The following is a 12572-nucleotide window of genomic DNA, read 5'->3' as shown; positions in this document are numbered from 1 at the left end:
GAAAAAAACCTCCTGGTGTCGTTGAGTGCGTATACTGTTGCTTCGGTGTCCCTAATGCCCCGTATCATAACATGCTAGGCTTAAAAACTTAATGAAATCTCCACAAAGACCCACTCCACTCACCCAGAGAAGTGCATGGCGAGCAGGATCATCACCCCAACCTTCTTGGTCGACCCTGACAAGAAGTATTGGCGATCGAACCAGCGAGAGCGCAGTATTTGCCAGTCATTTTGAATCAGGTGGTTTTCCTGCATCATGAAAATGTCGCAGCTAAAATCTTTCAGAAAGGAGAGAAGAGCCAGGCGTTTGGCTGGAGCGTTAAGGCCTCGGACGTGGAGGCTAAGTATAGAGATCACCATTGAGATTCAGCGGTAAGTATAGTGTTTCGGACCATGACTACAGTAAGATATCAGTCCCTCTAATAAGTGTTTGCAAGAGGGGATGTGGCGTGAGCGAAAGAAGAAAAGCAAGAGTTCAACAACATCCCTCACCCAGCGACCAGTGCAATCCTGAAGGAAAGGTACATGTCATTGGCGATTACCGCTGAAGCACAGAGCCACTGCAGAGTAACTCCGCTGGTGAAATTGTAGATCTAGTGCAAGAGGAAGATATTTGCGTAGTGGTCAGGGTCGGCAGTCATCTTTTTGTCTGAAAAGGGCTTGCTTCCAGTAGGAGCTGTGATATCAGAGGGCCTCGGTCACTGATCTCCTTCTGTGCCAACTGGGTCCCCTTCGCATTATAGTTGTTGTAGCAGTCGGGTATGCGCATCCTGGCTATATACCTCAGACTGCATATTTAGCAGCTTCTTCTTACTCCTGGAGGAACGCCAGAACTCTGAGCCAGCAGCAATGGCGCCCCAGGACAGTGAAGCCGTGGGTACAGCATATTGCAGGACCGGTGCATCTAGGAGTGCTCTGGTTTCACAGGTGTGAACCACGCAAAACTCCACCCTCACCCCCCACCCAAAAATTGAAGACTGAAAGGGTGGCCTCATTTATATCTGATGCCCAGTTCCTGGAGGAGGGTCATTAATGGTTAAATGGCCCTCCATTTCTGCAGTGTGATTGAAGAAAGATCCGGGTAGAGCCACAGCCAGTGGCCTTTAAATTCTATAATGTTCATATCAAGTGTCGCTGCCATAAGGATTTCTTTCTGACAGCGGGTTGGCCTGGAGCAGTGGCCGGTCGCCCGGCACAGTGTGTACAATTTAGGATAATAGTCAGGTCTGTCAAGGTGGGAGCCATGTACTTAAATAGTCGGACAACAAAATCTTCAAGTTCGCCTGTGATTGCTTGTAGGGGTGCGCCTTTAATACAGATGTTGGAGAAACTCGATCTGTTTTCCAAGTCCTCGAGTTTGTATCTCATCTCTAAGTTTTGATCACATAGGATGAAAATTTCTCGGCGATGACCATCTAATTACTCTTCTCGAGCATCCTGACCCTGTTCCTTGGATGACACTCTCTGACCCACGTCTTCTTCCTCGTGGCGGATTTCCCTGATCGCTGCAGCTATGTCCCGCTTAAGCTCCACAAAATCACTCCCGTAGGGTCCCAAACACCCACTCCAGGAAGGTTTTAGTAATGGGTGCTTCACCTTGATACTCCTCTTCTGCACAGGGGTCATCGATGAGCGGCCCGAGGTCATCAGGGGCAAGTTTGCTTTCTTTGCAGTGTTTTTCACGAAATGTCTTACAAGGTAGGGTCCCTTTTCCCAGAGTAGTGCAAATACCTATTTATGTCTCCTTTGATATCACGTGCCGCGCAGGACTCGCACCAAGAGCTCAGTGCCTTCTAAAATCCACACAAGGGGGGTTCCAAATCAGGTCCTGCAGGCTGATGTACCATTACCGGCTGTTGCTGGTGTTCGGGAGATGGCGACTCTCTCCGCGCCAAAGACCAATCACTTCATCACCCTACTCGTGTCTACAATTACTGGGGGGATGCCAGGGTGAGGGAGGGCGCCCAGGACCCTGATGACAGCGTTCGTGCTGGATGGGGCCATAGGCAGCAGGGGATGGGGGGGCTATACAGCGAGATCGGCCAACCCAAGATCAGCAGAGGGTCACAGTGGCTGCCCCTCTTAATTACGTGCACCCGTACCCTCCCCCCCCCCCTCCACAAACACACACACCCTGCGGTGAAGAATACGATCGAATCAGTGTGGTGTCACCATGCCCCAAGCACCACAGTGCAAGCAGGTCAGCTCCAACACACTGCGGCCTAACCTCTCCGGCGTCTTCTGGTCAACTGTTGTTGGCGCTGGAGACCGCATTTTGACACACAACTGCATGTGGGGTGCAGACAGTATCAGGCCCCTTCCAACGCATCAGGAGCTGGGTGTAGCAGCACCAGTGCGGGAGCGCGATCCCTGTAGCCGTCCGGGAGACGGGTAGGCCGCCATCACCCCCCCTTGTGATTGTTTACCATGACTAATTTCACTCACCGTTTATGGGGACCTAGAAGCAAATGCATGAGACGGGAAACAAAGGTTACCGCTTCACACATACTTAAGAGAGGCAGTTACCACTTTGTTCAGGTTCTGTTTACTAGATATGCATTCACTGTAAGAATGTCAGATGTGTTGGTCTCTCCCAATATTTACACAAAATAAATGTCCTTTATATAGCGCTTACTACCCCTGAGGAGGCATTGGCATTTAAGTACCACTAATTTTTTCTTGCATAGCCCTACTCATCCCAAAGCAGAGTCAGAGCGCTATACATGACACGTACATTTTAAAGTCATGGCTCGTGATGCCACTTCCTATTATGTAAAATCCTGTGATGCCACATGTAATATCATGTGCCGTGATGTCACTCTCCCTGATGTCACTTGCATACTGCCTAACTATGTTAGTCCACCCACTTATTTTTTTCGGACTTGTACCCTCCTTACATGTGAGGCAGCTGCCGAACCTTTGTCATGGCATAGAACAGGCAGGTCTGAGACAAGACTGTGCATGCATCGGCCTCCGCCAGCCAACCGACAGAGACTTGTAGGGCCGTTGAAACCACAATGTCTAGGGGCTGCAGCTGCAGCAAGTGGGACAGAGACCGCAGAGGTGAGTGCATGGTTTAAGGTGGCGGCAGTTCCCACTGTAAGCAACTTGTCACAAACAGCACCACTTGTCTGGTCAGGGCCAGCAGCAGGTGTAAGGAAATTAAGTGATTTCAAGATGAAACTGCCAATCAAGCAATTAAGATGCGTATGCCCCATGTGTCGTAAAAAAACAGAAAGCAGCACCAAATCCACTTGTGCTGGGCTGGCGCTTGCAGAGCAGATTCTGTCTCTACCTCCTGTTGAGATACACTGGGCCTGCTTGGCTTAGAGGCTGAGGCCATTGCTGAACAAGGCAGATTTTTGTTTTCAACCCTGTGCTGGCTATATCGAAAACAGTGTGCCAAAGACGCAGTTAAATGCACCATAGAAATGATTCAGTGCACCAACCCCCCCCCCCCCCCCGCACCCCCTACATATCTCAACTCTCTCCCCCCCCCCTCCTCCCCCAGGCTGTCCGCTGATGCATTTTAGTACCGTGATGCGGACACCAGCACTAAAGTGCATTAGTCTAACCCCTGATGCGTGGTACTTGGGAGGCATGAATCTCAGACTTTGTGAATGCCAGTCCACCAAATGCATCCATTGGTATTGTTTTTGCAATCTAAATCTGCTATTACATTGCTAGTAAATTCTCAATAACCTTAAGGTTACTCTGTTTATCGCCAAACATTTCACACACCTTTCACAGCTGTTGTATTTAGACTAATGGTTTCATCCTGTTAGCAGTTTAGGGGCTCTATCCAAACCGGGGGCAAAGAATCATACCTGGCAGACCGGCGGGACTCTTCACAACACGCCGCTTGGCTTGCTTCCCTCCGCCGCCGCATTCTCCACCGCGGCCGCTGTGAGGGGGGAGCACTGCTGCCTACAATTCCCAGGGTCCTCTGCTGGGACTCGGGGACGCCGCCTGCAGCGCCGTTCTACCGCGCCAGGAGGCGCATAAAGAGGGCGACGCCTCTCCCGCGTCGCGGGACGCGCGCGGGCAGCGCCGGGCTGAGCCCAGGCAGAGGGCGTGCCGTCTGTGGCCGTCAGGGGCTGAAGGAGGCTGGGCTGGGCCACCCCCATAACATCTGCTGCCGACAATGGGTAAGCGCAACAAAGCAACAAATATGGAGGAGGACGGGAAGAACGCTAAGGTTCCAAGACACTCTAATTCTATTATGACTTACCTTACATCGGCGGTGGGTGCTTTGACGAAGGAGATCGCCAATGCTGAGCTCGAACTGGGTTTGGCAGCTACTCCCTCAGTAGCCACTAGCCTTTCTATCCCCCCGGGTTTCAGTGATATAACACCTAATGTCAACCCCCCCCCCCGCTACCACTAGACCCCGTTGTGACAATTGTTAATCCTCCACCCATATGCCATACAGCTAGGGTACCTACCCCCATTGTGCTAGCCAGCCAGCCAGAGCTGAGTCAGCAGCCAACCACTCAACCAACCAGACCACCGTTGGACGATAACGTTACCAGTATCTGCCCTTCAAATTTGTCAACTGATCTACTGGGGGACAAATTAGAGGAACTTTTTGTTGCCAGGATCGAACCACTACTTGTTGGGATTGCGAAAGACATTGTGGACACACTAAACACCTGCCTAGAAGGATTATTAAAGAAATGTGCTTTAATTGATAGACTTGTTAATAACCCTCCGCCTCATACGGTCCAATACCCCAGAGTAATGTGCTCCGAGGGTAAGGGAGGGAGGAAGTTAATTGACAAGGGGGATTTGGCACAGGCACCATGTGCGGCACCGCAACCTGAGAGTAGTACAGAGGTTTCCAATGCTAATACATTAATCCCAGCCAAGGATGCATCCCCCCTAACTTTGGAGGGGCAGCACCAGCCTTGCACACCGCATCTTGGGAAGGTATCCTACAGCAAATATAAGCTTAATTTGCCACCTGAGGCGTCCCCACTAGTAGCTGTTTTCATCGGGGTCCCCCCATTAAGGTTCGGGGAGGTGGAATCTACCACGGACCTCATGGCCAAAACTAACAAGTGGTGCTCGGCTTAATGTTGCGGGGAGAACATCGCAGACGAGATTATTTATGCAAGGAGGGTGGGTTGGATTGGTAAACAACCGAAATCTACCCAAGGAGATTGTGTGGTCATCAATTTTAGCACGGCTAACCTAGCAGATAGGCTCTTCTGCGATGGCTCTGATTTATCTTCAAAGGACCAACTGAGACCTGTCCCGCTGGTTTTTTTTTACCCTCCCCCCGGTTTGCACTACGCTATTTAGACGCCCCTGGAGCAGTAGGCCTGGAGGGCGCCCATTACTGGGAGAGGGCAGGACCAACACAAATGCACCCCCACAAACCCTAAGGTGCCCAACTACACCATTAACTTGCCACCCCCGTGACACCAGAATGTCCGGGAGGGCCTGGCGTTGGCCACGGAAAATCGTTTTGGCCCCCTGTTGGGCCTGGAGGACATAGACTGACTAGCAGTCAACTGTACCCGTGCAACAGAGGAGGCAGGGCATTTAATAACTGATGAAGCTGGGGCTTGTAAGGTATTAAGCTGGAATGTGGCAGGTATTAACTCCAAACGCAAAGACAATTGAGTAGATTAGCTTTGTCTCAGGGCACAAGGTGATTGCCTTACAGGAAACATGGGACAGCACCGCTAATTTTTGGTTGGATCGGTTTATCAGCTTTGCTAAAGCTGCTACCCCTAGCTGTGCTGGCAGAGCGAAGGGAGGTCTTCTTATCTTATTTTCACTAGATCTTAAAGGATCTTTAAAACAGATCAATAACGTCTCTCCCAACATCCTCATTGTTGAAAGGGAGATTAGCCCCTCCAGGAGGACATTATATATAAATGTTTATAATTCCTGGAACGGGGACAATAGTGATAATAATATTGCTAGACTAGATGCTGTTTTAATGTCTGTCAGTCAGAATACACATTTCGATTCGGAGTACATACTATTGGGAGATTTTAATATTTACCCCTGCAAACAAATGTGTGGCTCAAGTAACAAGGAAGCGGGAGATGGTCCCGAAGGTCCGCACTTTGAGCATACTACATCAGGTGAGGAGCTAGAAGATTTTCTGGCCAACCATAACCTTTATGAACCGGAGGGGGGCACAAGAATAGCTACCTTTACGGGTACCGACCCTGGAACAATTATTGATTATATCTTTGTAACACAAGGTATTTTAAACAGGGTCATTACTTATCTTACAGTCCCTTCCCATTACAGTGCCCACAATCCAGTCATACTTGATGTAGCTTGGGGAGATTATATGGGGCCAACCCCGGGGCCAGATAGATTACAGCACACTTTACGCACATCCAACCAGGGTAGAAGACTCAAATGGGCCAAGGTGGTTCCGGAGAACTTTTACGCGGAAGTTTTCCCGAAAATCGAGGCTCAGGTGGCGGTGTGCCAAAACCCAAATACCAGGGAATGTGAGATTATAGGGGCCTTTGAGACTGTGTGGGCAGGTCTCACAGGATCTTTTGGCAAAACCCAGGAAAGGAGCACGTAGTAGCAAGCGCTGGTTTGATGCTTCCTGCTCAAAGGCACATAAGTCCCTAATGACAGCCTTGAAGAGAACTCCTAGGATAAGGGATGATATTGTAACGTTGAGGAAGAACTACAAGCTAGCCGTTAAGACCAGACAAGATAATATCAAACGTGAAGCATGGGAGAATCTCCTCTCCGTGGCCGTCCTGAAAGATAGCAGGCAATTCTGGGAAACAATTAAACAGCCGTTTTTCTCCGATTTAACTAACAAAGTCATGGACTGTGTTATCCCGGATGACAAATGGCTGGACCACTTTAAAAAGGTATATGGGGATAATGGGACGGTTGGTCAAGTATGCCCCTTGGTGGCCCGGATGCCGCTCCCATTTATTTTAATACATCGGAGGTGGAGAAAGCTATTTTGGCCACTACCAAGAACAAGGCCCCTGGACCTGACGGGGTGCCGGCTGACTTTTTCATACATGCACCCATTTTATTGGCGGTGGTTTTGGCTAATGTTTTTACCGCCGTTAATGGCAACCCCATACCATCCACCTGGGCCATTTCTACCATCGTCCCCATTTTTAAGAAGGGCCAGCGGGACGACCCCGGGTGTTATAGGCCCATATCCCTCTTGGACTCTACAGTCAAGATCCTAGGTAGAGTCCTCCTGGATAAATTGAGGGATAGTTTAGAGTGTTGCGGGGGGCTGGCCGACATTCAGCACGACTTTAGAGAGAAGAAAGGAACGGTTGAGCAATGCTCCAACTTACACCTGTTGATCTCGAAATATACGGTGGCCAAGGAGGGGTCCCTATTCCTAGCGTTTATGGACCTCTCCTCAGCCTTCGACCTGGTGAACAGGTCTAAGTTATGGAACACCCTCCTGAAGATGGGGATAGATGAGGCACTGGTCAAGTTCATGGCCTCTCTTCACCAAGAGCTTTTTGCTACAGTGCGGCTCACTAATGAGGGAAAGTGCACGTCCCGTTTTAAGTCCATGCGAGGGGTTAGGCAGGGCTGCATACTGGCCTCATTGCTTTTTACCATCTACATTAATGGCTTGGGTGCCTACCTGGAGGGTGTTGATGGTGATGTTCCGCGTGCAGGAGCAGTTAAGATCCCTGCGCTCCTGTACGCGGACGACGCGGTGCTGATAGCCCGCACTGGTGTTTGCCTGCAACATCTCCTGGATGCTTTTGGCACATTTATGGACCATTTGGACTTAAAAATAAACACAAACAAGTCCCATACCATGGTTGTGGGGTGCCAAGGTAGCAAGGGGAAATATAAAATCTTTAAATGTAAGGGAGAGATCGTCACCAGAGTCTCCCCTACCTGGCGGTTCTTTTTGATCAGAGGGGATCCTGGGGACCCCAGGTCAAGGCGAAAAGGCTGGCGGTGACTAGATCTTCAGCAGCCATCATGGGCTTTGCAAGCAGGTTGGGCGCTTGGCCGATGGAAGCTCTCCTGAAGATTTATAAAAGTGAATCGGTTGCTTTGGCTTCATATGGTTCACCCCTTTGGGGCTACGTAAACCTGGAACCAATTCAGAAAGCCGAAATCAGATTTATTCGGACCCTCCTGTCTGTCCCACAGTCCACACCAACTTTATCAAAACATATGGAGGTGGGCCTGGACTTCGTCACTGATGGGCTGAACATGGCACCCTTGATCTTTTGGTTGAAGACCTGGCTCAATGTAGAGCTGCCCCTTAACCATAAGATCATGGCTGATGTCATGTCCTTGGACCACTTTAAAAGGGTGCCATGGCTGGCCTACTTGATGAAGGCGTTCTCAGACCTGGGACGACCAGAACTCTTCACATCCCCCGTGACATCAAAAAACAAGATATTGACTTGATTAAGAAGCAATTTATGGGTAGGGCAAGAGCATGCCGCGAGGAAAAGGAATTAGTGAAACCATCAGTGAGGAGGCATTATCTGCTTGTAAATTCATTTGCACTATCACCTAACCTTGGCCACGATCCCATTCCATAGGTTCCTCCTAACTAAGTTTAGGTTTTATTTGTTACATTTTTATTTGGGCAATTTTAAAACGTGTGAAAAACCTGATTTAGCCCCCCCCCCCCCCCCCCACCCTGTTGTTGTGATCACTTTTCTGTACAAGACACCATGCACTTTGTTATGTAGGTTTTATCTAGAGCCCAGGAAAAAATATCTGTTACCTGTTTTGAAAGAGGCTGGTTTCACACAAGTGAGGCCAGCCTTGCTCTACCTACAATCTTTGAACAACATACGCATTACATTTTCTATGGCCAATTTTATGGTGGCAGCAGCTAGAACTAAAAAAAACACATCAGAACAACGGGTCCTTTTAACACCGCGTCTAATCAATGTATTCAATCTTCGCTTAATACCAAATGAATTCAATTTGCCTTTTTATAAACCCCATGTATGCTCTGATTTGTATGATATTGTAAATAGTTTTTACATTGTATGAAATGTTTTTATCTCTTTGTATGATTTAACTAAATCGAATAAAGATATTTTTGACCGACTGACTGACTGATTCTCTAATTTGAAAGAAGTAGGGAGAAAGTGCTATTTAATTAATAAAGTTATTTTTGTTTAGTGATATGGTACTTGACCTTTATTGCTCTATCTTAACTGAAATGTATTCTTTAATCTGTGCCTCATCGCTTTAACACTCAATAGTAAATGTATTTATTTATTTTTTTAGTTGAAAGGTTATCCTCTTCACCAGAGTCCCCAAAATCACATCCAGCTCCGTCACCAAAACCGCAGCTCACCGAGGGCTCACATTTCATGTGTGTGTAGCCACAGACAGGTATGGCCTTCTCTCTCATGTTTACATTTATGGCATGGTATTTCTTTTTCATTGTGACTAATGCTTATTGAGTTGCATGCGTTTAAGTGTGTATGTGTTTTCTTCTGCATTGAAACATTTTTTTCCACTCATGGAAATGCCCCTCATTTTGTAAAGTAATCTGTAAGGAAGCTAATGATAAGAGGTAACGTGAATAACACAATAGAAAAAATACATAGAATTTGAGGTGGTTTACTTTAAGAGAAGTATTTTGTTAAGTACCAAATCCCATCAATTGTGTAGGAAGTAGAAGCAGACGCGATGTTTGTGAAAGTATCTAAGTTATCATTATCTCCCTTCAATATTCTAGCACAACTTTATAATTTTGGGTAGCAAGTAGAACAGAAATTCAATAAGGAAGATATGCTACATAAAAATATGGGGAAATCTACGAGTAAAGGAGAAAACAGCCAATAAATGGTGATGTGAGTAGTAGAAGTATTTGAGTGTAAGGATAGTCCTGAATTATCAATCGAAGGGCAAATAAATATTTTCTACAGTTTGACACAAGTGCTCATCCTCATTATCCAGACAAGTTGTGGATAAGGATACACTGATGGCATCACCCAGGACAACCAGATATTGTTGGTTCACCTAGTTTATAAAGCATCAGGTAATCCATCTATTTCTTCTGTAAAGACCCAGTATTGCATTTGTAAAGGCCCAGTCTTGCAACACATCGTTGAGTGTTGGAGTACCAGTCTTTTTCTTACAGTTCCAATAAAACTTGGAATAAATGTTGCTAAGCGAGGGCACAGTAAAACCTGGAAATGGTTTTCGGCGGCATCCAAATAGCTTAAATAACAAACTTGAATTTCTTGATAAAAGGTTTTTGATAGTACCTTACCTTCCTCCTTTTCTCAGGGTAACTAATCCTTTTTGTGTGGCATAATGTAGCAACATCTTGGTATGCACCTTTTCCGTGCTGTGGCCTGCAAGTTTAAGGATAGATGATGTACAAACTTATTTCACCATCTGTAAATCGACTAAGCTCTGACTGCAGGGATGAAACCTTTCCCTATTGGCTCATTACTTGACCAGCTTACTACCAGCTTTTTGAATTTTGTAATTGATTTTACAAGATGGAGTAGACCAAGGTATCCTTATCGGCTTAGTTTTGCAATCTAATATTAGAGGCACATGAATGGGCAATAAGCAAGGACAAAAGATACAAAGAATCTCACTCCATGGTATGGAAGGTAAAAGAAATGAGTGTTGATCAAATCTTGTTATAATGAACCGTGAAGGACTAGTATTAAACGTATAGGACTTAGTGAAAAGATTTCAAAATTGTTCAAGCTATATAAGATGTATTGGTCGAAGAAAGTAGTACCGCCACTTTCTAAATCCTTTTTTTACCTCACAACTACAGTTATGTGGTTTGTGCAATGAAATATTAATCATTTTCGTCGACCTTTGCTGTGTCGCAAATGAGATGGGCTGCTGAGGGTTAAAATATCTGGGCATCCTCTCCTTTCTCCAGAACAGTTCTAATTCCGTTTGGAGTATAACTGAAACTGATCATAGTGGGCAGAGTCTTTTAAATAGTTGAATATTGGTCAATGTAAATTGTGTGGAAAAAATGCATTATCCCTTATAACTTTCACACCTCGAGCTCCGGCGTTATAGATGCCAGAGACAGTCAGAAATAAAGCTGATAATCTTTTAAAGTAGCTAGCCAGGGAGGAGGGTGAAATAACTCATAAAAAGGCAATCCCTGCTGTTGGTATGAAACTCATTTGTATGGCTTCGGACAAGCTTGGCTTCTCTGGGACATTTTTCCATGTCTCTCAGTACTTTTTACTAGTGCTAGTGATATACACAATTTGCTGCAATTGGACGTCTCCCCTTTATTTAACATGTTTTGTCGACATCAGAGCTATGTTCTAATGTGGCAGGGTCTCCCAAAGTGTGGTTCCTCTAACTGAAAGTGGAGAATACCCTGGCATTGGTGGCCAGCCACATGTTTTTATAGTCTGGAAACTGCCTAATGATTCTTCTTTCAAAACCCACTGACGGTGTCATAGCCTCCATAGTTTTTGGGGCATGTATGAAGGATGCCTGTGTACTGCGAATATGTATGTGTACTATTAGACTTGTCAGTATGTGGGTTTTTTGCACCCCAAATGTGTGTTGCTCAAGATCATGGCCTTCTTTATGCTGGGCTGGTCATGTTTATCTTGGACATCCTAACCTTCATTCAAACAAGCTCCTGTCCCCTAACCTTCATTCAAACAAGCTCCTGTCCCCTAACCTTCATTCAAACAAGCTCCTGTCCTCCTCCCTGATACTGGCGTATCAGTTAGACAACCTATTCAGGGACTCGTTTAAGGTCCCTTAATTTGTCTAGACTATGGAAACGCACTGATGACCTCTATTAATGAAGAGTTATAAATCAGACTCCACGTGTTGCAGAAACACAGATTCCAGACTGGTATGATTCTTCCATTGCGGTCTCCATCTGCTCCCAGTCTAAAAGGTCTACACTGGCTTCCCATTAGGAAACATGTTAAATCCAAAATAATCTGCCTGGCACATACAGCCATGTATGGAAATGGGCTGAGGTACCTGGCCAAGAAACTTAATTGGTATGTACCGAAAAGGAATCTTAGGTCTGGAACAAAACATCTACTTACCACTTTCAGTGTCTGTACCGCCTGAAATGGTGGCTGTGTCCTTTTTCCACTTAGCTCCTCTTTCTGGAACGAGCTATCAATTCAACTCCGAATGATCACAGACCATAAATCGTTCAGAAAGAAGCTTAAAACCTGGCTGTTCTAAACGTTTCCTCCATTTAAATCCACTACAGCGCTTTGAAACCCTTCTGGGTGATACGTGCGCTCATCAAAACCCAATAACATAACATATTCCCTTCTTCCCTCATGTTATGTTTTGTGGCCATCTCCCACAATTTTTTTTTTTTTACAGAGTTTTATATAGCGCAAAGTTGACCGGAATTGGTTATCAAAGCGCTGTACATAGCACCAGTTGCATTACAGGAGGACACATTCATATTTGTTAGGCACGGGGAGATTACGTGATTTGCCCAGAATCACAGGATGTTCAGCGTCATTGCCGAGACTCAAACCCAGTTCCCCAGATTCGAGATCAACTGCCCCAGCCTTTGGGCCATTTCCGCTCCCCAGGAGAGGAGTTGGGCACATTAACAGCTTCTTAGAGGGCAAG

General features: G+C 46.4%; 1 protein-coding gene across 21 annotated transcripts in view; it reads left to right on the top strand.

The window, feature by feature from the left end:
- Positions 1-12572, top strand: part of PLEKHA5 (pleckstrin homology domain containing A5) — a 742840-nt gene that overhangs the window by 695564 nt on the left and 34704 nt on the right. For all 21 annotated transcript variants that reach the window (XM_086920674.1, XM_086920665.1, XM_086920721.1 and 18 more), the window contains one exon: positions 9240-9347. In XM_086920674.1, coding sequence (XP_086776800.1) covers positions 9240-9337 — 98 coding nt within the window. In that variant the 3' untranslated portion in view covers positions 9338-9347. The remainder of the gene's footprint in view (positions 1-9239; positions 9348-12572) is intronic.

This window comes from Lissotriton vulgaris, chromosome 1_1 (assembly GCF_964263255.1).
Source record: "Lissotriton vulgaris chromosome 1_1, aLisVul1.2, whole genome shotgun sequence".
Lineage (NCBI taxonomy): Eukaryota > Metazoa > Chordata > Amphibia > Caudata > Salamandridae > Lissotriton > Lissotriton vulgaris.
Note: the sequence above shows the minus strand (reverse complement) of the source record. Positions and strands in the feature narration are given on the sequence as shown.